The sequence below is a fragment of the Musa acuminata genome, chromosome BXJ3-4 (assembly GCF_036884655.1).
Source record: "Musa acuminata AAA Group cultivar baxijiao chromosome BXJ3-4, Cavendish_Baxijiao_AAA, whole genome shotgun sequence".
Classification (NCBI taxonomy): Eukaryota; Viridiplantae; Streptophyta; class Magnoliopsida; order Zingiberales; family Musaceae; genus Musa; species Musa acuminata.
Window position 1 is genome coordinate 17,257,837 of NC_088352.1, and position 26,351 is coordinate 17,284,187.

The 26,351-nt window shown below is 39.3% G+C and overlaps 1 protein-coding gene across 1 annotated transcript in view; it reads right to left on the bottom strand.

The window, feature by feature from the left end:
* The window catches only part of LOC135636603 (DNA-directed RNA polymerase III subunit 2-like), a 38,890-nt gene extending 19,523 nt beyond the window's left edge, over positions 1–19,367 (bottom strand). The window contains exons 1-15 of the mRNA XM_065148453.1: positions 19,150–19,367; positions 18,981–19,062; positions 18,752–18,873; positions 18,562–18,654; positions 15,733–15,805; positions 15,524–15,614; positions 15,381–15,433; positions 11,386–11,450; positions 8,385–8,490; positions 8,200–8,310; positions 4,567–4,626; positions 2,289–2,327; positions 1,940–1,990; positions 1,761–1,859; positions 61–120 (exon numbers count right to left, since the gene is read on the bottom strand). Coding sequence (XP_065004525.1) covers positions 61–120; positions 1,761–1,859; positions 1,940–1,990; positions 2,289–2,327; positions 4,567–4,626; positions 8,200–8,310; positions 8,385–8,490; positions 11,386–11,450; positions 15,381–15,433; positions 15,524–15,614; positions 15,733–15,805; positions 18,562–18,654; positions 18,752–18,873; positions 18,981–19,062; positions 19,150–19,169 — 1,125 coding nt within the window. The 5' untranslated portion in view covers positions 19,170–19,367. The remainder of the gene's footprint in view (positions 1–60; positions 121–1,760; positions 1,860–1,939; positions 1,991–2,288; positions 2,328–4,566; positions 4,627–8,199; positions 8,311–8,384; positions 8,491–11,385; positions 11,451–15,380; positions 15,434–15,523; positions 15,615–15,732; positions 15,806–18,561; positions 18,655–18,751; positions 18,874–18,980; positions 19,063–19,149) is intronic.
* Positions 19,368–26,351: the final 6,984 nt, after the last annotated feature.

Consider the following 26,351-nt stretch of genomic DNA (forward strand, 5'->3'; position numbering starts at 1 on the left):
TGCAAAACTATTAGTCTTCAAGTATTCACATGAGACAAGCCTATGACATCTGTAACTGACCTCAAAGAGCAAGGAAACCAGTTGTCCCGATAGCTCCAACCGCTTGTTACCCACATAATCCTGATATTGACATCAAAAATATATAGTTAATGCAACATCATCGTCAAAAAATCCCCTGATATTTATTGGAATTTAGAGTTGCTAAATAATTAGAATTGCTCCTTTGCAGCCCGATCTAAATAATTAGACCAGGGTTCGAATGACAAAATCAGTCTCTCTATATTTAGAGATAACATATTGACCCTGCATTGACGGGAACCTTATACACTAAGGACTTCCCTTTTTTCAGTTACTGAATAATTAAGCATTTTATTTTTATTAATCAACTTATTTTCCTTTTTCATTTTCTGTCCTGATACAAATCAAGTGATTTGACTGATCATGATCTCATCTTTGTTTGAATGGTCCATCCAAATCAATATCTTGATATTAGCCTTGGCACATTTTTCTTTTGATAATTGCACAAGAACCTCCCAGACCCAATCCCCAGAAAGAGCTGCAGTAACAAAACTACAATAGATAAACATGCATGAAAAACAAAATTGGCATTTATTTATTAGCTGCAATTACTGTTTAAAGAAGTTAAACTAGGTTGAGTTAGTAATGAGAAAAAAAAAGCATAGGCGCTGAGGATAGAGAGAAGTTATGAAACTATTTTTCTAGTATTATATGCAATAAACCAAAAGAATACACATTTTATGTGAATCAGGGTTTTTAATTTCGTACGTACCACCCGGTACGAACGTAAGTATCAATCCGCAGCAAACCGGCAAATGGACCGCCCGCTACCGGGTGGTATCAGGTTTTGGCCCCGTACCGAGTGATACGAGGCTATACCAGGCGATAACAGTCAAAATTTCTACCATTACCGACTTGTACCAGCGATACCATAGATTTCAGCTTTGATGTTGATTGTTAGAATTTCTTGTTAAACCAGGAATTTTTGGTAGCAATTTGATGTAGAACAAGTGTTGATGGAGTCTCAAAGAGGATTACTGCAACTCATTGAATTGAAATGAAAGCATAAAGCTGCTGAAATTCTAGAAACAGTACATGAAATTGTCTTAACAATGATTTCAAGAAGATAATATGATGCAAGTCATTGTCCAATACTTCAGATTTATAAATTTAAATATCATTTTCAGCTAAAACATGCAGGAATTATTGCGATATAATTTTAAGGAAAAATCAGTTTATGATAGGATGAACCATAGATTTCAGCTTTTAATGTTTCATTAGTTAACTTTTTTCTAATGACTCCATTTTTTATAAATTTAAATATCATTTTCAGCTAAAACGTGCAACTCTTTTTTTTATTTTTTAGGTATTTTTGGAGAGATTTATGCCTATTTTAGACGTACCGCTCGATACGTTGGTATCGTACTGTACCGAGAAAATCTTGATACATCAGTACGATACGAGATTAAAAACCTTGATGTGAACAGGACAACAATTTAAGCATACAAAAATTGTATAGCCAATATTTATTAAATTTTGTGCATTATATATCATGAAAGAAATCCACAGGAGATAACCATGAAAAAATGTGAACCTACAGTTAATCCACTTCATTTACAACAATATCAAAGGCACCAAGTTGATATATATAGATATCCACAATCCTAATGTAAGTGAAATATTAAGAGATAAATTATTACTAAATTTGACAATGAAATCAAAATTTTATATTTTCACCACACCTTATCATCAAATGTGTCTGTATTGAGAATTGCATCCAACATGCGTCTTAACATTACAGCAGCATATATGCATCTAGGACGAAAATTACCTCGGAATACCTACAAAGCACATGAGGCTGAAAGTTTTTACTGAAAACAAATCAACATACATGCTTAAATCTGGGGAATATATACTGTACCGGAACATTTGCAAGAAATACATCAAGAAGAATAGCCTTAGCTAGCCCTTCCTGCAGACATGAGAATTTTGTTGAACATAAAAACCAACACGCATATTTCTTGAGCATCATAAGACAAAGGCAGAGGAACAACATGCACTCAACCCCAGCTATATTCAATGCTATGCAGGGAATTCATACGCCCCAAGTATAAAAGTTCATGATGATGCAAAACATTCGAATAATTTTTGCATGACATGCGCTAAATAGTTTGATCCTTAAATTCACAATGCTCCCATGAAACATGTTGCAAAACGAGCGTTCGATAGCTTGAGCACAAATTCATCTAATATTCAGCTAATCAAAGCACCTTTCTGTTCCCAGCTCTCGCAGAATTAGAACTTCCAACCTGTAAAATCCAGAAAAGAAACGTTTCAGATAGATATATGTAAATTATTATAGAAAAGATAGAGACCATAGAAATTCACCAGGCTTGGCTCTAACTCTTGGTTCTTTGAATTAGTAAACACAACTGTATGATAGAAGTTTTTCCTGTGTATAACATATTCTGCGATTATGCTGTACAAACTGCATATTAAAACCTGGAACAGTATGTTCGACCATGGTTTAAAATACTGCTGACTGGCCATGGACCAGTAAGTGGACCCACCAACAGTGACTAATAGGGGCTTATAACGAGATTATCAGCTGGTACTTGTCAGATACAAAGCCTACCACTTGGTATTTGAGACCTTACACTGGGCAGGAAGCCAAATGCCGAATCCCTTTCCAACTCAAGCTCCTCTTTAGCTGAAATTTTCATCCAGGGATGCTTAAAAATCTTTCTTCACTATTTCTCTCATTTCCTCTCCAATTTGTGAGACTACCACCCCTCCTCAATTAGAGCTCTCTTTTATTCTGGATTATCCCAGTAACATTTTTGTTAAAAGCATTCATTTGGCGTTCTAGATTTTCATCAGCAACTAAGCATTAACTTTTAATGTAGACATTAATGGAGCATTTAAGTTTTAATTTTGAGTTAGTTCAAGCATTATTTGTATAAAGCTAATCTATATCTACACAAGGACAATAATTGATAACAGGTCATAAAAATGTTAAGATAGGAAATCACATGTAATATATAGTATATGCATCAAAGAGAGGTCACGTATGGATACTGAATTGACTGGACCTGTTACTACCAATGGATCTAGACCCATACCAACACTCATGGCTAGTCAGTAATGGTACATATAATTCCATCTGAGGTTGGTATAAGCACGACTGATATTTCAGACCTTGTGGTTACAACTATACTGCCCTGTGACCCATAGTTGTCTCTAATATGAAGCTTAAAAGTATAAACCAAATCATCATATATTTTGGATGTTTTCAAGCAGAAGTTACAAAATTTGTTATAAAAACACCTCTAAATCGGCACTTAATTTTGTAACAGAACTATATTAGACAATACTATCATTTCCGAACAATATTTAAGATTAAGTTCTCAATTTTTTATACTAGACCATACCACCTGAACCATAAGCCCCGAAGATCAAGGTTTTCGATTTTGAATACTGGTAACAATGACCAGATCATACCATCTAGTCCAGGGCCATTACCGAGCATAAGACAGTAAGCCCAATTCATAAGGCTTACAAGGTGATAAGCCATGTACTGCCTAGGGACTGCTTGAAATTGGGCAGTTTGCATGCCAGTTCACATCCTTACTGATAAGTACATTCTTGTCCAGGTGAATTTGCATTACTTCTTTATGATTACCCACCCATGGAAAAACTTTGTGCCAAAATTGGGCCAGCCTTGTGGTTTCCACTCATGTCCTGCCCATTGCATGTTCACCCTTGTCCTTGCCAAAAACATGCCTGTGGAGATCCTTAAGTAAGCCATGCTCATCAAGACATTGGAACCATGCCTCATCCTACACACAGCAATACAAAACAGGATGGACAAACAGGGAATCTTCAAGCTCAACAAATGAGCATATTACAAAGACTAAGGAATGCATCTCACACTTCCAAGGGTTTCAACAAAACTGCTGATGCAAAGCAGTAATTATCAGCCCTCAACTCTTGCCATCACATCAAGACTTTCCATAGGAATCAGAACAACAGAACATCCATGTTGGAGAAACTGAAGCTAGTTAAAACAGAACATCAGTGTTGGACAAACTGAAGCTTGACCTTGCCATAACAAACCTGTGGACATCCTTAAGTAAGCTATGCTCATCAAGACATTGGAACTATGCCTAATCCTACACCACAGCAATACAAAACAGGATGGACAAACAGGCAATCTTCAAGCCCCACAAATTAGCATCTCACACTTCAAGGCTTTCAACAAAACAGCTAATGAAAAGCAGTAAATTATCAGCCCTCAACTCTTGCTATCACATCAAGACTTTCCATTGGAATCAGAACAACTGAAGCTAGATAAAACAGATACAATTCACATGACGAAAAATATTACATAACTGAATATTTACATTTTGCACATTAGCAGTGTTCATCCGATAAAACTAATAAATTCATTGCAAACTATTCAAAATAAACCCTGATAGAGTATGTGCATATCATATTAAAGAGAAATATAAAAGGAAGCTGTACATATCAAAAATTGAAAAAACTCACCTTTCCATCTAGGTAATCTAATGCCTGTTGCTGTGTATAGATCCTCTCAGATGCACATTCCTGATAAGCAAGCATAAGTTTGACAAAAATATAATTAGCTGTCAGTCAGCTGCAAGGCGAACAAACAAGATATATATATATATATATATATATATATATATATATATATATATATATATATATATATATATATATATATATATATATATATATATATATATATATGTTTATGTATGTATATATGTATGTATATGTATATGTATATGTATATGTATATGTATACATATATATGTATATGTATATGTATATGTATATATGTATATAATATATATACTTTAAGAAACAGCAGCGCAACAATGCCAGCAGCTGGCCTAATGAAACATGCTGGCACGCCGAAACAAGCAGAACTAAAATGTAGCACAATGGGGAAAAACTAGAGATGATGATGCAAAGTTCAAATCGATAAATCTGATGATAAGGGGAAAACAATAAATATTCTCACCAATGGCAAAAAAATAAAAAAAATATGGCAACAGTGAGAACAAGATATGAACACTCATACAATACTCTGCCAGTGAGCATCAGCAAGCACCGGTCGTCCAAAGGTTATTTTCCCCTTTGGCCAGGACATGCATTAGCCGAGCAGTTGAACCTAATCGATAGGATCTAATTAGAGGTTCAAGTCATTGACCCTTACATCGAGGTTAACGACAGCCCTACCTTTATGAGTTCAGGCTGCAAATCCTATGCTTTGAGTTCATTCACCTATTACAAGCAAGTCGAATAAATCAAAGACATCTCAATGGGTTTCAGTTCTTTTTATTGAGACAATTGATGTTTCGTTCTGAATTTTAAAGAAGGGATTGCCACCCAATATGGAGCAGAACAAACACAATACAATTCCTTGCCAAACATAATTTTTGCTTCTAGGTTCCACCTCAATCTTCTGTGGGCGGTATCATTCGAAATTAAAAACCTTGGTTCTTACCTTAAACTAAATGGATTATTTATTCATCATATCTCATGAAAAAGTAGGGGTTTTTTTTTTTTGAATTGACCAAAGATTATTTCTCTAGGATTCCTACATTACAATTATAACATTCATGCCGAAGATTATCACCATCCTGAGATCAGTCTCAGCATGATTTAAATTATCACCACCCTAATTTTGATACCAGATCCTTGAAATTTCTGCCCTTTCAGCATATTGGATCCTCCTAAGGGAAGCTAATGTTGTATTCAAGTCATCTAAGCAAACTTTGATGTCAAGTAGTTCGTTTTTTAAAGACAAAACACTTTTGTTGGGATTACACAATAAGTAATCGCTCTGTCTGCATAAGATTGGTCACTTCTTACAGACAAACCAAGCTCTTATACCAAATATAACATAGGACAACCTAAAAGGGTGACAAAGCTTAGGGGACTGGAAGAGAAGTGGAGAAAAAAGAAAGACATAACGAAGGAGGAGATTCAATAAAGCATGCTCAACTCATGGAAGAAATAATTCTAAATAATAAAGGAACAAGTAGATCCAAATCCTTTTGAAAGACAGACTGCACACTCCCTAGAGTTAGCGCTCCAAGCCCTCGCCCGATACCCGACACTTTCCAAGGAAGAATCCTGCTCAGTAGATCATCGGGATGGATTTCGTTCTCCGGTTCTTGCAGTCAAAATAGGTGCCTGAATAAATAGAATAGAAGAAGGCTTTCCGCACCTTGTGCTTACCTCTGCACTGACCGGAGCTTGTGCTTGAAACCCAACCTGCAGCTCCAGTCGAAGAAGGCTTTCGACCAGCTTAACTTGATATGAAGTTAATCCACTAGTCTCCAACACTAAGTGGTTCCAATAACATCTCGTTTTCAGCAATGTGGGGTTTGTTAAATTGTGAAGTTGAAGAAAAGCATAAGACAGCAGGGATTTTGGAAATTCGAGTAGTAAGATAATTGGGGAAGAGATGAGAGAAAGACGGGAGATAACTTCTTCAACTCACTCTAAGTACTCCGAGCTCACTTCATGGCGATGTAAACTCACACTAACATTCTGATTCATTCATTCACTAAAAAACAGTGATTTCAATAGGCGCTCGGGCGAGGCGAGGCGAGGCCCGAGCGCCTCGCTTCATTTCCAAGCAGCGCGCTTCAAAGAGGCGCCGCCTGGGCGCGCGCCCGAGCCCAGGCGCCAGGCGCTTCGGGCGAGCGCCCAGGTTAAATCAGGCAACCAAACCAACGTTTTAGGTCTGGTTCGGTCTCTAGTACTTTTGTTGGTTGGTTCGAACCAACTAAAGCACCGATATTAGCCTCCCAACATCCCTCTCGCGACTTCCCCAATCCTAACCCTGCTCGTGATTTTACCGTCGAGATTTCTTCTCTGCTGTCGTTGCCTCTCTCCGTTGTCGCTGCTCTCCATTGTCGCTGCCACTGTCACTGCTCGTCGCTGCCACAATCACTGCTTGTTGTTGCTGTCGCTGCTCATCGTTGTCGCTACTACTACCGCTGCCACTGTCGTCACTCCCGCTAATGCTGCTACTACTACTGCTACCGCTACCGCTGCTTTCAGTCAGCAGCCTCGGTCTTCCTCTTACTCACTCTTCTCACTTCGATAGTATACTGTTAACAGCAAGGTTCGTCGTACCGTACCGTACCGACGTTTCGACCCGGGCTCAGTACGGTACGGTACCGGTGTACCGGGCGATACATCAGGGTGTACCAAGCGATACACCCTGGTGTACCGAACAATTTTACAGTAAAAATACTATAGCATTATAGCGGTACCGAGCGCTTCGCGTACCGGTAACCTGTCGGACCGGTACGTACCGCCCGGTACCGGGCGGTACGCTTCGGTATGGCAGACCTTAAGGTATTCAATACCGTACCGTACCGGTGTTTCGAGGTTGGCTCGGTACGGTACGGTACTAGCATACCGAGAGGTACACCAGGGCCTACCGAACGGTACACCAAGGTGTACCGAACAATTTTATATATTTTCTTCTTTACTGCAGCACTGCTACAGTGTAATACTGTAGCACTGTAGCACGTTCCGTCCGGTACCGGGCGGTCCGTGTACCGGTATACCGTCAGACCGGTACGTACCGCCCGTACCGGGCGGTGCCATTCGGTACTGCATACCATGGTTTCTTCTATCTTTGGCTTCATTGGCTTCCATTTTCTTCTTCGTGGACAATCTAGGAAACCGAAGTAGAAAGGCGATGTTGCCATGTGACAACTTATATTTATTACAAAAACTTCCATTAAAATACCAAAATTTTCAAAGAAAAAGAAATAACTAAACCGAAATGAAAACAAACCAATTGAACCCAAATCCGCGTTCATCTTGGGTCGGCCTTCCTGTCTCCCATGCCTAGTGTAGACCAAAGTGTCCTGATTTCAATCACTTTACCTCCATCAAACACATTCCTTAGTGTGTGTAATGAAATGCAAATTACAATATTGGCTCTTGTGAAGCATGTTCTGTTAATTTGAATAACAGATGCAACCTCTCATTTCTCCAATCCGTCTAAGGTGTATAACAAACCAGATTACAAGAGATGGATACATTAACTAATGTAACATACTTACATGGAGCAGATGCATACAAGTAGTTTAAAAATGTAATTATGTTGGAGCTGAAGGCTACCTGAATTGAAGGGAGGAGGAGACCGCTATATCGTGGATCCCTTCCAACCATTTGTACAATCTCTTGATCACTTTCCATTCCCATAGCCTTCATAATCACCATGATAGGAATCTAACACAACAAGAACAAATAAAACAACTACCCACAAATCAAATCAACAAAAATAAAGCCTTGTAAGTTACTACCGGTTTACTGAACTGATTGAGTTGTAGATATATCTTATCCTTGTCCATAAAGAAAACAGTTTTGCTTTTTGTCTCGTGTGTGCTACTAGTAACAGATGCTGTGACCCTGATCAAAATTAGATTGCCATCATTGTACTATCAAATTTACTCGAACAAATATCAAAAAATGATACATGTAAATTTACATATTAAAGATAAGCAGTCATATTGAGAATGCAAAGAAAAACATCCAACACTGCACAATTCAAAATGTAAAGGAACACTATCATCCATATATTATCACAGTAATCCGTTCAGCCACCCAAAATATATACATAGCATATACAACCAAGACGATAACATGTACTTCAGCTTTCTGAAATATTCAAGAACCACCAAGGTGCTTGCCCAAACTGAGGGCAGCTACAGTTTGTTTATTTACACCAGCAGCAATCATTTCGGCAGTTGAACATTAGACAACTATTTTATCACCTAGAAGGCAATTTTCAAGTCATACTCCTTGCAGTTTCTTTTATTTCCAAGTTTCTATAACGCCAATGGTTGTGGTTTCTGCCATCAGAATCAGCAGATACTGCTGTTGCAACTAAAAGCAACAACTGTGAATTCCTACAGATTCATCGTAACTTCTGCTACTGCTGGAATTGTTGAGTTGGCTGAGTGGCCTTGATCATTAGACAACCCCCAAGATGATCAATGGCACGTAACATTTAGCAAACGCAAAAACATTAGTTAAAAGTAAGGAACACAGTTTCAACAAGGAATTCAAAACCATCTGAACCAGTTCACACCGACCAGAATTTGCCGGTCTGAGGATAAACGGAGACACAAGACTGCCTCTTCTCCCACGGTCCGGTTCCCATTATTTTCAAAAAAAGAAAAAACATGTGTTTAGGGCAGAAATCTCTTCTCATGAGCCACCTCTTGCATGCTGAAGAAGGAATCACGTTGAACCACCTCTTGCACGCTGCTGATGGCAGGCCATTACCTGTTAGTTCTCTTCTCCTCCCTCCTCCTCCTCCTCCTCCTCCTCCTCCACCACCTCCTTCTTCTCCTTCCTTCCCCCCCCTCCACCCTCTCCCAAACCAGCAAACACTACCTTAGTACATGCAAAGGTACCATGTGTCAATATGCTGGCATAGGTCCCATAACCAATATTGAATTCTTTGCTTGTAGAAGAAATTCTACAAGCACATTATGAGGCTGCAATACATATACTTATCTGCATATATATCTTTATTAGATGAACATAACTACCACATACTCATTTCTTTTCAAAAATTCCAAATACCACATCATTTAAATAAATAAATAACTTATATGGTCCCGAACACAAAGTCATACTGATCCCCATATATACTTGTCTCATATCATAATTTTTAAAGTTCCATAACTTGACTCATTATCTAAATTCCTAATAAATAAAACAACTCTGAATATCACCCCTACTCTTTTAAACCAATACCAAAAAGCTTCTCCATTAGTCAACTGAACAATCATTTGATCTGGTACATTATTTCAAACCTCAATGGGATATGATATAATCCTGCACTCTAACCTATTATCATCATCTTCAAAGCTCTCTTTACCTTGTTCACTTTAATTTTACAAATAAATAAATAATCCTAAATTTATAACTATTTCCTATCAATAAAGCTAGGTTCGTTGCAAAAAGTTCATTACAAGGTTTATAGAAATAATGTCTTCGTCTCTCCTCAATATCTATATCAAGGACCGCCATTTCGCCTGAACTAGTTAGAAATGGGCGATGGACGAAATGGACGGTACGTATTGGTTCAATATGCAAATCGTCCTTGTTCGATCTACTCTGACCTGTTTAAGCATTTAGAGCTCACGTTTGCGAGCCCTCTTTGCCCAAACATGAGCGTGACTCTCCTCACGTTGTCACCAGTCGCCACCTGCCGCTCATCGTGTGCTGACGACAAGTTTATTTCCTCCTCTATCACTTCCTCCTTCCTCTGCTCTACTGCCTCTCCTTCGGCTTCCTCCCTCTACTCCTTCATCCTTTTCCTTTGTTATCTCATCTTCTTCCTTCCTCCTCCTTCGTCTTCCTTCACCATCCCTGTCCTCTTCTCCTTTTTCTTCCTCTCAGAAACATCGGCATTGACAGGCACCAAAACGGATCAACAATGATATAGGTTATATATCATATATAAATACCTCTTAGTGCTCACCATTTATGCACCATGTCACCTAAACCTCTACTCTCCCTATCCCTAGCTTTGGCAATTCAATAAATATGCATTCACAATCCAATAATCCCAATACTCCTAGTGCTTATCAAAAAATGGCCTTTTATAGTGAAAATTCTTTAGACCTCCTCACACCACCACCATCTTTTGCATTGCTTTTGATGTTAGTAGCCATCAAAATCCACATGACAATAGCATCATTCCCATTCATGTTGAGACCCCATATTTGTCATCATACTATAAAAATTCTCACAATTGTTTTTAGACTCCACCATCTAGTACTAGTTAAATAATGTTATATTGATTAGCCAAGCTTTTACAATCTGCAGTTCTGACTCTTTATCTGATGTAGAAGTGCTTAAAATAATCCAGCAAATGTACTTACTACTTAGAAGGCCTTTGTCTAATTTTTTTTTTCAACAAGGCATGCAATCATACCTGGTATGAAACTAGAGTGATATTTGGCCATTCCTTTAAGCAAGAATCATTTATCAAATGAATTTCACATTAGGCATTACTGAAAGAGATTCTCAATATGGAGAGTAACCAGAAAAATGAGAACCGTAATATAAATAGCATCAGTGCAGCAAGGAACAAAACACTACAAGGGGGTGAGCAATTTTCATCAATATCAACCCCACACCATGGATAATTAGGGCTTCCCTTAGCTACTTTCTCTTCATGTATCTTCTACTAAAAGAAAAAATTCACCGAGGACAGGAACAAACAGGCACAATTAAATCATATTACTTAATGATTTTTGCAAATAAAAGATCATAACTAAGACGCACCGTCCCTTACTATCAGTGTCAATGATGATACGATTCTTGGAGAGTTGCTCTTGTATCAAAATCACCTGGAATCCACAACGTAATGTCAGTGATTGTAACATGTGGTCATAAAGTTGAAAAAAAAGACAGAAAGAAGTCATACCTCTCAGTTCCAACTAATAAGAAATAACTTTTTTTTTTTACAAAGGATAGGTAAAGCGCCTATCCAACTCATCTCAATACACAAATGAAAGAAAAGAGAAGGGAAAAAGACATAAAAGCAAGGTAGCTACATAGTATTGTAGAAATTCCTTAAAAAAATCTCTCAAGAACTAGACATTTCTGTACCAAAACGTCAAGGCTAAAACCCCACCAAAGAGTGCTTTTAAAAATCTTCCGGTCAGAATGGTTTCCATGAAAACTTCAGAATTTCAGGTTGTCATAATGTTTTAGCACAAGGGAACTATGGTCCATTCCAGTTGCATCTCCAAAGCATTAGGAACAAGCTTATATATTATGTCTTCAAAAACCAGTTTTAGTAGAGCCAAGAATTGCAGAATGAACTGACAAATAACGATATTCATATATGTTAAGGCATGATTCATGTAATAGTACAGCAAAAAAGAGACTGCAACAAAGTTACAAGCAAGAAATGAAATACCGTACTGTACCAGTGTTTCGAACTTGGCTCGGTACGGTACCATGCACCGAGTAGTATGCCAGGGCGTACCGAGCGATACACCTAATTTAGGTGTAAAATCCTCCGAATTAATCAATAGTATCTAATTAGATACTTAATTTCAGTGTACCGAGCAGTACACCTATTCGATACTTAATAGTATCTAATTTTGAATTAAGCAATATTAAACACATTAATCATAACATTAAAGATCTTAATTACTCTCTAATTAAAGAAAGAGAATACATATCTTTTGATTAAAAAGTTCTTCCTATTAATCTTCCGAAATTAACTTCGATTCAATTCAAAACTCATTGTTTTGTAGAGTTTAGGAGAGCACAAATGTGAGAAAAAACAATTTGAGATAGTTTAAGAGGGTATGAGAATGAAATGGAGTGAAATAAGGGAGAAGAAGGGTTTAAAAATATATGAGAAAGGGCTCCAATAGTCAATTTGACCATTGGAGCACTGTTACCAAGATGTAACGATCGCTTTCGATCGTTACCGAGTTGTAACGGTCGATTTCGACCATTACCAAGCTATGCCGAGCGGTAACGGGCGATATAACCCCATATCGTCCGATACGGGCCGCTTTTAAGTGTTCCGCCCGGTAACGGGCGATCCACGTACCAGTAACCTGTCGGACCGGTATGTACCGCCCATACCGGGCGGTATCATTCGAAACTGTATACCTTGGTTACAAGTGCCAGCAAGCTAATAAGGTCCTGCTAATAGTGAAGGCTTAGTATATAGTTAAGACCATGGTTTGACATACCATTTGAAATGGTACGATACGGACTATACATACCGGTCAGACAGCCAACCAAAACACGGACCACCCAATACCATGCGGTATATACAAATGGCAATCGTAACGAGCAGTACAACCTGCGTATCGAGCATAACAATCAGAATTTGACCATTATCGACCTGTACCAATAGATAACAATCAAATTTCGATTGAAATCATTCAATGGCCGAGATTCATTTGGTTCCAACGGCCAATTTGACTGTTGGACCCATTTGAAACCCTATTCAAACCCATTCCTCCCTCTCTCACTCTGTTTCACTCTCACATCTTCTAACACTCCTTCTCACTCAATCACTCTCTCTTTCTCACACATTATGACTCTTGTTCTCAATTAAAGCTGATATTTGATGATTAGAGGTTCATTTGGGAGGTTCAAGGCATTCTAACAAGTCATTTAGAGGAGGATTACTCTAATTAAAAGGTGAATATTCTTTTACTACCTCTTAGTTATTTTATGACATGATTAGCTTCATTCCATCTAGTTACTGATGATTAGGGCCACTCACATGTTTTTAGTGCCAAACTGCGGTAAATTAGGTATCATCACAGCTTATTAATTATGTGATTAGTGGATTTAATGATTATTACATCTATATTAGATCTGTGTTAGCACCATTCTGTCTAGTTAATAATAATTAGGGTCAATACTTGCCCACCCATACATGCCGCAATTATACTTGCCTCAAGAGTCTCGGACACATGTTACATAGGATAATCAAGTCACCACATTGATGCACAAATGGCACACAGTTTATTACTACATTATATCATGAGAGCAATTTCAAGATTGGGTTCGACAAATGTATCATATTGATATACGAATACATAGGATTGGGAACCCTGATCCGCCGACTATAAAGTCTCGTCATTCATTTTGGGGTTAGAAGCAAGTATATCCAACAACTGATCCATTATTACTCGATTTGTTTAAATCTTAAAGTTTCGAGACATAATCTAATATTTCAAGTGGTACCTTTGTAGATGATCCAATATCAATGGAAGAACCACTCGGAACGTGCCACAAAGTTGCTCCTCAACGTCCGAAAAATATAAATCTGCTATCCCTTCCTTATGTGGATATTTTTTATTTAAATTAAACTAAATTTGCATTTAGTTCAGATTATAAGACCCTGACTTAGGTTTTGACAAAATGTTAGGTATTTTGGGGGACTTTTCGACCACTTTTTGGATCTGTCAACACATCCCTGCATAGCGACACATGGTCCGCCAGTACAGACCAGTAAATACCAATCCGACCAAAGACCGACACAACCAGCCATCACGAAATTGCAATCCTTCATTAAGACTATGATCCCAAACTACCAACTAAAAGAGAGAACTAAACTAAAAAAACTATTACTAATTATTAACGCAACAAAAAAAAGATAACTAAAATCATATACCCCAAGTGCTTCCATGATCTCATATGTAAGAGGGTTTTAATAAGGGAGTTTTTTTTCCCGAACTCTTGTTGCTCCACAAAATCCCACTAAAAGGGACCCAAATCAAGATTTTAGTTCTTTATCTCAATTGAAATAATCCTGCATTTGCAACACACTAGCACCACTTTCCCTCACCATTGTAGCATGAACATTGATGTTCTATGGCTTGTAAAAACCAAGGTTCGCAATACCGTACCGTACCGGTATTTCGACCTGGGCTCGATACCGGTACGGTACGGTATACCGAGCAGTACACCCAGGTGTACCGAGCGGTACACTCAGATGTGCCGAGTACAGTGCACTGCTACAGTGCACTCGAAATGGTAACAGACGGTCCGCGTACCGACAACCTATCGGACCGATACGTACCACCCGTACAAGGCGGTACAATTCGGTACGGCAGACCCTGTTAAAAACAATATTTATCCATAGGATTATACGGGAGGCAGAAGTTAAGAACTAGACACTAAAGGAAACGATCAAAATAGAAGACACAGGCTAAATGATAGAAGACACGGTTGAGGAATGATAAAAGAAAAATCATCAGGCCAACCAGCGTCATATCAGATATGACATTGTCATTCATAAAAATTCAATTACATCACTCTAAATATTACTTGTTCTCTCATAGAATATGTATAATAAAAAAAACTCAAACTTTAAAAGATATCACAAGCCAACACTCTTATCCATCAATCCAACCACAGTTAATTAGGTATGGGATTTCCATATCAAATAAGTACCCAATTGGCTACCATGCAGGGTTGTTTGGCCAAGGAACAAAACAGAAGGGAAAACCGAACCACCATGTAGCTAAAGAGAGACAAATGGCCAAAAGCATGCAGTGGGTACATGTATGCAGCAGCCAAAAATGACAAGTAAAACTAAGAAAAAGCAAGAAATAAAGGAAAAGAAGAGAAGGAACATTGCTTAATCCTAAATCCCAATCATGCATAGCTCAGATCAAAAAGAAAAGGAAAGGATAGCAATTCTAGCTTAACCAAAACAAAACCATGCTTATTCAATTGACCTTAGATCCTTAATTAAGAGCAATGATAATTTAATAATATGACCACTAAATTACCTTCTCGGTTCCTTTAACAACAAAGTAGCCACCAGGATCAAGAGGACACTCTCCTGAAAACAAACCAAGTTGAAAGAGCAACCCAATTAGAAGAACTAACATAAAGCTATCATTCAAGGCAAAATGCAAAATATGTGACAAACCAAGTTTAGAAAGTTCAGCTTCATCCTTCCCACTTAAAGCACAACGGCAACTCCGAAGCATAATTGGCATTCTTCCAATCACCAAACCTCTCTGATACACAAAAAAAAAAAAAAGAGAACAAATTTCAGAAGAGTAATATGCAATTACTAATGTGAACAAAATTCCAAAGAAATAATTTGCAACTACAAATGTCGTCAGACTCAAATACCTTGACTTCAGGAGTCTTATTTGGTTGATTTCCTTTTGTGTACTCAATATCAACTTTTATCGGTGCAGCATATCTGCAAGACACGAGATGAGAACAGCACAGAATAAGAAAACCATTCAAAGAGATGAGCAACATTAATCAATTCATTAGCATTAGATTTGTCGCCAAGTAGCCACATGTAGACCAGCATCAAACAAAAGTCCTATGTTTAACCAGTTATGCAGTATTATAGTACAAGAGAAATCAATGTAATGAAGGAAAAAAACATCAAAAACATAGGCTATCTAAACCTCGAACCAATTAACCCCTGTTCCCTTGAAGCTAAACGAATAAATCTGGATAAACTCAAAGTACGAAAGAGTATCCCGCCCAAGAAGGTACCAATTAAACAGAAGAACCACTCTAAAAGACACCGAATTCTAGGTTACTTTCTTGTCCAACAGAGGCATGATAATCATCTTAGGAATGCCAGCAGGGTAACTAATTATCTTCAATTCTAACCTTATATAATGAATATTTTTAAAAAAATTCAGGGCCTCTACATTCATGCTATGAAAGACTTCAAGAATACAAACTTGATAATTAGTTATGCATATATGGACAAATAAAAGCTTTCCAGCAAAAAAACCTGGGGTGTTATCACTTTAAGACAACCGCAGGGCATCAATTGCCTTGCAAAATAAGCATCAAGTAACACAACTTACCAAAACAAAAGGTTCTAGCTGTTTCAATTTTAGCACGAGTAAAGCAAATGTTGCCCATAGTTGAGAGTTGAGTTTTCTTGCACAAGCAAAAATACAAATTGATCGACAGTAGGCACAAGTGCTAGCAATTTAGAAACAAGAGACACATAGAGATAATACAGATTAATTGTCTCAACGAAAAGCATAGTTTTCCTGAGAAGGGAAGAAAAAAATGCATAATACGGAGAGCATGTAAAGCTACAATCCATCACATTCCAATGCAACGACCCGTACTTGGCATAAGAACTGATGGGCAAGATATTGATCATGCTGATACTTCAAAGTTCAATTAATTTCTAATAAATGTTAACCAACGATGTACCCATATACGCAAAAACCATGTTTAGCATCTTTAGCAACTCACCTAAAGGGTTGGGCATAATTCATCTCTATTAACTTTCAACCAGCTTCCCTCTCCCAATCTGAATAGACAACTCCGCATAATTTTGCATGCAAGAAGATGCCTTTGTTGGGGGTGGGAAAATAATTATAAAAAAAACCTAACTCCTGCTCTAATCTTAACCCCTCATCAGCCACATATATTTGAATTTACCTCAAATGTCTAACTTGACATTAGTTTATTATTACTGCTTCTCTAAGAATATAAGTAAACAAATTGGCCATTTTACCTATGACAGAATGAATCGCGTAAAAATTGAAGCAGAAAAAAAGGATGTATGATAATTTATCCCTCCAAACCATTTATGAATACAAATATGCAACCCAATCATCATAGCTATGCATAACAATTAGGTAAGTTGATGAGATTTAGATGTCACCGGAACCTTTATTTAGGCCTTTGACCATCATAGGAAACAGACAATCACAATGAACTTTTATAGCCTTTAACTATCATATGAATAGGATAATGAACACTATAAACAAAATATTGTTTTCAGATATCAGCAAGAGAGTGTTTCTGTCCACGGACATCAACAAGAGAGGAAGACTGTTCTCCGACCAAAAGGGAATGCCAAATAAAAATGTGACTAGAACAGGCCTTCTGAAACATGCAGCTAGGATACACAGACGACCAAAGACTTACGGTTGAGAAGCCTGAAATTCCCACACTAAAAATGATTTTCTTTGCTTAAGAGTTAGTGACTTAATAATAACTTTACAATCTAAAGTGTGATCAATATTTGTCTTTCATCATTAAAATTTGGCAATGTATGCATATTTGTTTTCTGGTCACTTCGAACATTTTGCGACCAATATTTGTTTGCACATACATCTGATTCTTGAACAGTTCAGCTAAGTTTTTGGTTCTACCAAATGCCAGAATTTTCACGAACGAATTTCAATGTTTTATATAAATACCAAAAAGAGCCTTTGACTGAAAAGGACTGGTTTTACTTTCTCTGAGAAACCTGCGTTGGTAAACATGATAACCAAACAGGTTATGATAGTTTTGTCAGATTAAATTATTTAATTTATTAAAAAATGCACAAAGACAGAACGAGTGGCCAGGAAGTAAGGCTCTTACTGCTATAGAGAGGAGATAGATCTGTCCCTGTTTAGGGTCTGAAAACCAACCGTGTAAAGTGGCATTCATCCTGATTGCTTTGATGTAATCACCAGAACTTAATGGAGACTCAAGAAGACGTAGAAAAAAAATAAAAGCACCCACTGACTGACTTGGTACTCTCATTATCAAAACGAATAGTGTACCTGATTTATTTTAAGAATTAGAATATTACTAGATTATATTATCTGGGACCTAAAAGTACACATATGTATCCTGTCAGCAGGCTACAACTTGGTTAGCACACTCGCTCCAATCACTTCTTCCTGATCTGCTGATCTTACAAATATTGCCCACCAAGTACCAACATCAGACAGATTTACCTGTGCTAGTTTTACCTTCAACATCAGAATAACCTAAAGCTATAGAAGAATGAGGGTTATTTTGTATCCGTTTCTTTGGCGAAACCATTTGTCCAAACAATACAATACCAAAAGCTCTAACAACTGCTGGCATATGACCTAATAATCCTGCTTGCAACGTTAAGCAACTGATTGACATTCGTGACCATTTCTAAAAAATATTTCGAGCAATGGGAGGACAGAGAGGAACGCAACGTACGTTCTGTCAGAGAGGCGGCAAAGGTGCGGTGTCAGTTTCTCGATGGAGAAATCCACGTCCACTGATGGCTCCCCAACTTCGATGTTAGTGTACCTAAACCAAGACAAAAAAAAAAAGGAAAACAAAAAGATTGATCAATTCTTTGGAATCCAAAGAAAATCAAATTTGAAGGGATTGAGACGACAGTTGCCTAAGATAGAAGGTGGGATCGTGGCGGCAGACGAGGAGATCGTTGGCTTTCATGATCTTTTTGATATCATGGTTGATGAAGTAATTAAAAGAATCAATGTGCTGCTTCACCAGTCCTCTCACCTGCATCCAAAACCCACCCACCACCACCAGATCCTTTCAAGAACCCCGCGACGAAAAAGAACCAAAAGAATCCAAGAACAAATCGAGATTGCAAGAGGATTTCGCACCCGCAAGAAGGCGGGGAGGAGCTGGAACTTATCGACGGCGGATTTGACGGGCGCGGCGAGCGACTTGGTGGACGCGACCGCGCTGCCAAAGGAGAAATAACGGTTTCATCAGATCGAACAAGTGACCGTTGTCTTCTTTCTCACGGAAAGGGATCGAAATCGAACGTACTCATCTGGTAAAACGCCCATCGGAGGCGACGGATTCGCCCTCTCGTCGAATGCACGCGCTATGTCGATCGGAGGGGAAGATGAAGGCAAAGGTCGGGGCGGTGCGGTGCGTGATACTTATATACTAGAGCGAGAAGGATCCGCGTCAAGAATTGTGCGGGCGGGATCAGACGACGAAAGCAGCGGATAGAAGAAGCCTCGTGCGAAGAATGGAACGGAAACGGAAGCGAGAGGTCGGTTCGTAAACCCTACTATAAACCACGGCTTCGTCTGAGGCGATCGGCGGACCGGACCGGTGGAGATGGAGCCCGAACCGTTTACTTTGAGGCCCGGCCCAAAAGAACATTCATATTGAGCAAATAAACTTCAAACAAAAACAAGAGATGATAAGTTAACTCTTCCAAAGATTATGATATGCCCCCTCAAGATTCTAAGAAAGGAAGAACAAGGACAGATTAAAATAATACTTCTTTTTTTTTTATTAATTAATTTGTTCTATACTTAAATGATACCGGGGAGGGTAAAAAATACAGAATGGATTTCGAAAGAACACCAATAGAATAATTGTACAGATAGAAAATATCACATAAGGCAATGAACGAACTCTTGAAGAAACTTCGGTAAAACGAAAAATAGCTCACCATCAAGTTTAAAATCAAAAGGGATACAGAAAGATCACCACCCTAATGACAATAAACAAGGATACAGAACTGAAAGCAAAAGACTCACCACTCAAGGACACATTCAAGAGATACAGAGTTCAAAAGAGCACTCCAAGAGAGCTTCTGCCAATATCCTCAGTTTTCTAAAGTCTTTTCTAAGCCCTAAACCCCAAAATAAATACTAGTGCATGAAACAACCCTTCATGTATAGGAAATTTCGAAATTAAGTGCTTTACAGCTGTCAACCAACTCCATTAATGTATTCCTTTGTGCAGGGAATATGCTGATGAGCTGTCTTATCTGAGTAGGCTGAGTTGAAGATTATGTAGCAATATTGTTGGCTGAAAAAAATATCATATTATCAGTATGGTCCATATGAGCAGATTGTAGTAAATTAGATACTCCCGTGTCAATCTCCCCTGGTTAAAAAAGATTTGTCCTCAAGTTCTTGTTTGTTTCGTCATCATGATTATAAAAAGGACTTAAATCAGCCACATTAAATGTTGGGGATACTCCGTAATCTTTAGGTAGCTCAATCTCATAAGCATTTTTGCCAATTCTCTTAAGCACCTTGAATGGACCATTAGCCTTACGTTTCAATTTTCCAAATTTTCCCGGCAGAAACCTCTCCTTCCTTAGATGAATCCAAACCAAATCACCTGCATTAAACTCCACAAGTGTTTTGTGTTTGTTAGCAGCTTGCATGTACCTCTCATTTTGTTTCTCAATGGTTGCTTTCACACCCTCATGTAGCTTCTTTATCTGCTTAGCTCTTTATTCATCATCTCCACTAAATTGCTTTGTTGTAGAATGAGGGATTAAGTCCAAAGGACCAGTAGGATTAGCACCATAAACTACCTCAAAAGGACTCTTACCAATACTATGATGCATAGAACGATTGTAGGCAAACTTAATTTGTGGAAGAAGGACATCTCATTGCTTAATATTCTTGCCAACATAGCTTCTAAGCAAATTTTCCAAGCTTCGGTTTGTTACCTCAGTTTGCCCATCGGTTTGTGGATGATGCGAGCTGCTGAAATTCAAAGAAGTACCCAGCTTCCTCCAAAGAGTTCTCCAAAAATGACTAACAAATTTTGAATCTCAATCAGACACCATAGTTCTTGAAATACCATGCAATTTAACAATCTCCTTAAAATATAAATCAGCAATATGAGATGCATCATTTGATTTATTGCATGGAACAAAGTGAGACATTTTTGAAAATATGTCAACAACAACCATGATAGAATCCTTGTTCCTTTGAGTTATTGGCAGTCCCAAAACGAAATCAAGACTCACATCCTCCCATGGAGCATTTGGCACTGGCAATGGAGTGTACAAACTAGAATTTTGACTTCTTGTTTTTGCCAAATGACATAATCGGCATTGCTTCACATGTCTATCCACATCTCTTAACATTTTAGGCCAGTAAAAATTTGATTGAACAAGAGCTAGAGTCTTGTCCCTACCGAATGTCCTCCCAAAACACCACCATGAGCTTCAGCTAGAATTACTTGTCTCAAAGAACAAGATGGAACACACAAAGCATTAGCTCCAAAAAGAAAACCATCAAAGATAAAAAATTGTTGAAAGGAACCTGATTTACAATTCTGCCATATCGAGCCGAAATCCACATCATTCTCATATAGATCTTTGAATGTTTCAAATCTAACCACTTTGACTTCCATTGCTGATAATAAAGAATGCTTTCTGCTCAATGCGTTAGTAACTACATTTTGAACACCAGATTTGTGCTTGATTGTAAAGTTGTAAGATTGTAAAAACTCCACCCAAGCTGCATGCCTCTTGTTTAGCTTGTGCTGGTGATTAATGAACTTTAATGCCTCATGATCAGAATATAGAACAAATGGCTTGGCAAGAAGATATTGACTCCAATGAGATAAAGCTCGATAAATCGCATAAAACTCCTTATCATAAGTAGAGTATTTCTTTCTCGTATCATTCAGCTTTTCACTAAAAAATGCAATGGGCTTTCCGTCTTGACTCAAAACAGCACTAATTCCCACATTAGATGCATCACATTCAACTTCAAACACATTATCAAAATTTGGTAGAATTAAGATAGGAGCTTCGGTAACCTTTCTTTTCAAAAGCTCAAAAGATCATTAGCCTCACTAGTCCATTTGAATTTATCACATTTCAGACATTCGGTGATTGGAGTGACAATAGAGCTGAAACCCTTGATAAATCTTCTGTAAAATGAAGTTAAGCTATAGAAACTCCTCACATCATGCAATGAAGCAAGTGTTGGCCAACTGAGAATAGCCTCTACCTTACTTTGATCCATCATGATTCCATCTTTTGAAACTACATACCCTAGAAACACCATACTAGAAGTAAAGAAATCACACTTCTTTAGATTAGCATAAAGCTTTTGATGCCTCAAAATAAGAAAGATCTCTTTCAGATGATTCATATGCTCCTCTTCGCTTTTGCTGTACACCAATATATCGTCAAAATAAACTACAATAAATATTCCGATGCATGGCTTAAGTATGTGATTCATAAATCTCATGAAGGTGCTAGGAGCATTAGATAGCCCTAATGGCATAACCAACCATTCATATAAGTCTTCTCTAGTTTTAAATGTTGTTTTCCACTCATCTCCGGGCTTCATTCTTATTTGGTGATAGCCACTCCTCAAATCAACTTTTGAGAAAATATAAGCACCACATAATTGATCAATTAAATCATCTAACCTTGGAAAAGGAAAACGATAGTCCATTGTGATTTTGTTGATGGTGCGACTGTCCACGCACATTCTCCAAGAACCATCCTTCTTAGGCACTAACAAGGCTGGAATCGCACAAGGACTCATGCTCTCTCGATTAACCCTTTTTTCACCAATTCATCAACTTGCCTTTGAAGTTCTTCATGCTCCTTAGGACTCATTCTATATGCTGCCTTATTAGGTAGAACAACCCCCGGAATAAGATCAATGTGATGCTGGATATCTCTCAAGGGTGGAAGGCCATGTGGAATCTCTTCTGGTATAACATCTTCAAACTCTTCCAATATTTGTTTCATGATTTCTGGTGTCTCCTTGTGTTGTTCATTTTCTTCTACTACTAGTAGAGCCATAACATGACCACCCTTGTCTAATTCATCTTTGCATTCACCATAGGACATAAAAGCGCTAACTTTCTTTTTTGGTGCACTAATTTCCGATGGTTGTAATGGAGCTAAAATAATCTTCTTTTCATTCACCTTAAAAGAATAAGTATGTTTGTAGCCGTCATACAACACCCTTCTATCATAATGCCAAGGTCTTCCCTGCTAGTCATAAGTGCCCAGCAAGCCAATCACGTGAGTGATGGCACGTGTGACTTGATACAGAATCTTTTTTGCTTATTATATTTTGGCGTATATCACTTTATAACTATTGCATAAATGCATATATATTGTGATGTCCTTGGATTTGTGCAATGGGAATCGGATCGTGATGAGATCACGATAATGAGATCGATTCACCTTTAAACACATATCCTAAATAATCCCGGTCATAGGTTACTCGAGAGGGACATCGTGATAACCGGATAGACTGGTGTGCTGTATACCCGTCCATATGATGGATGCAGCTGGTCTCATAGCTGCTCGTGTAGGGACACTAGGGATACAGTACAGGTGCTCATTGGAGAATGAGTTCACTGATTGATCCGCTTACGGAATGCTGGATGGTTGATGATGCCTTATTGTCAGACAACGATTCCGTAGTCCTAGTGGTGTATCTGGTTCTTAGACTTGAGACACCAAGGATGTCCTGTATGAGTGCTCCACTCTTTGATACCAGACTTATAGGTTTGGTTGTTCCCAGATCTAGTACAACTGGTCATTGAGAGTGGTAGTCGACCTTACGAGGGCTATTGAGTGTCGATAGAGGATCATCCACTCTCGGTATCATGAGAGGAATATCCCATGTGTTCTTGCTCAGACAAATCCCTGGCCAGGGTCATTCGGGTTGAGAGAGAAAGAGTTCTCCGGGAGAATCCGATTAGAGCGAGACTCGAGTAGAAACCGTATGGGTCTGACAGCACCATGCTCGATATACGGTCTCTGGGATATTAGATGGATGAGGGACTATAGGTACATGGTAACTGAGGACAGACAGGTCCAATGGATTGGATTCCCCTGTATCGTCTGGGGACTACGGCGTAGTGGCCTAGTACTTCCGTAGTCGATGAGTCGAGTGAATTATTACAGAGATAATAATTCACTGAGTTAGAAGGAGTTCTGACAGGTATGACACACGGCCAGCTCGATATTGGGCCTAGAGGGTCACACACATATGGTAGGCATTGCGATGAGTAGAGGTTCGGATATGAGATATCCGACGGAGCCCTTGTCTTATTGGATGCAGATCCAATACCCATTAGGGAAAGGACCCATTAGGGTTTTGACACGGGATCTCTATAAATAGGAGGGATTCACAGCCTCATAGGCTAGAGTCTTTGCTTGCCCTTCCTATTCTCCTCTCCCTCTCCCCTCAGAGTAGGCCTGGAGTTTTGAGGAGCGTCGTCGCAACCCTGCTGTGTGGATCACCGCTAGAGAGGAGGACGCTTGACCTCCTTCACCCTCTCCTAAGGATCTGCAAGGAAACAGGGATATACGATCTCCCTAGGTAACACAATCTCTATACGCAGTTTTGTGTTTTTGCGGATTTTGCGCACCAATCTTCGCACGACGATGAACATCTTTTTGGGAATCGGGGATTTTTGTTTTCTTGTTCTTCCGCTGCGCATATGATGTCGCCCCCTATGATTTCCCAACAGTGGTATCAGAGCCAGGTTGTTCGTGCGAATGATTGGTTTTGAACTGCGTGTGTTGTGTTTAGGAAGAATATTGAAGTCAAAATCGTTGACGCAAAAGCGAGGAAGGGCAGCAACAGTTGCTGCCCTCGATCTGCATACCTGCAACCACCTGCAGCGGCAGCCGCAGCTGCAGCCGCAGCCAGGCAGCACAGCGCCGGCGCATGCGCAAGCGCTGTGCCTGCAGCAGCCGGCCGGCGGTCTGCTTGCAGCAGGCTTGCTGCTGGCGGGGCTGGCAACCCACGGGCAGAGGCGCCGCAGGGAAGTGGCGCCTGCCGCCGAAAGGAAGCGGCGCCTGCCGCCGCTGCTCCCGCGGGCGAAACCCGGCCGCCCGGCGGTACAGCACCGTCTGCGGAGGCAGTGGCGCCCGAAGGGGGCGCCCACCCGCAGCGGCATCGCCGCCAGCGGGCGTGCCGCCTGCAGGCGAGGGCAGTGCCCTCGCCCCGCCACACAGGCCGCCGCCGGCAGGGTGGCGGCGGCGGCAGCAGCAAAAAGGGCAAAGGGTATTAGGGTTTTCTGGGCAAAAGACAGTTTTACCCCTCGGAATTTGAGAAATTCCAGTTTCTGTCTTTTGTCCAAATTACGAAAATACCCTTAGGAATTGAGAAATTCCCTATATATCCCTGATTTCAGAAAATATTAATTAATTAAAAGGTTTAGTTGATTATTATTTTTATTATTATCTAGTAGTCCTACATGATGATGATTATTTATACATGTGATGTATGATGTGTGGACAGATGATCATGGACCGTGTGATGTGTGTACTTGTGATTATTATTATTGAGGTCTGCGAACCTCCATTATATTTCTCGTTTATTGTCGGGCCTGCGTGCCTATGATTAAGTTGTAATCACATGAGGAGGCGCAACGGGAGCGTGGATGCGACAGCGGGACCCACGAGACGGACGATCGTGTTGCATGGAGATGCATCAAGATGTCGACGAAACCGACGAGGACGAGATGGACGATCACAGGGCATGGAGATGCACCGTTGCACACATAGATCTTGATGTGAGTGATTAGGCCTACTGGCTCGGGCCTAATCATATTAGGTTGTGGTCCATGATCATCTGGTGTGATTGCTTATACACATACTAGATATGTATATATATTTGCATGCGATGTAGATATATATTAAATATGTATATGTGTGACATGTCATATTAGGAGACCAAATTATAGAAACATCTCTCGATAAAATTAAGTCGGTAAACGTGAGGCAATTAGATTGACCCACGTGGCCTTCCATCGTTATGAGTAGGAACCGAATCCCGGTGTAGGTTGAGTTGGTCGAGTCCCTCGAGACTCACCTATATCGCGATTCGCTATCTTGCTTACGACATAGAGATATCACCGGTGACCTGAGGGCATGATATGCTTGGTCGAGTCCCTCGAGGGTATATCATCAAATCAGACTCATCTTGTAACGAAGGTGTTGACTTAACCGAGCATCATGGTTGGTCGAGTCCCTCGAGGCCATGGTGATTCGGAGGCCGAACAGGACGGGAATCACAAGGAGTTGTGATCGGCAAGAGTTGTCTACCTTTTAGGCTTAGTGTGATTGGTCGAGTCCCTCGAGGTTACACTAAGACGCTGATTGGATCCTGATCCCCACTAGAAGTCTGCCGGAGACTTCCGTTTTACGTGCTGAGGGTATCGCGTGACTCGTTAGTAAAATAGTGGGAGCATATTAAGATAGAAGTCCATATCTT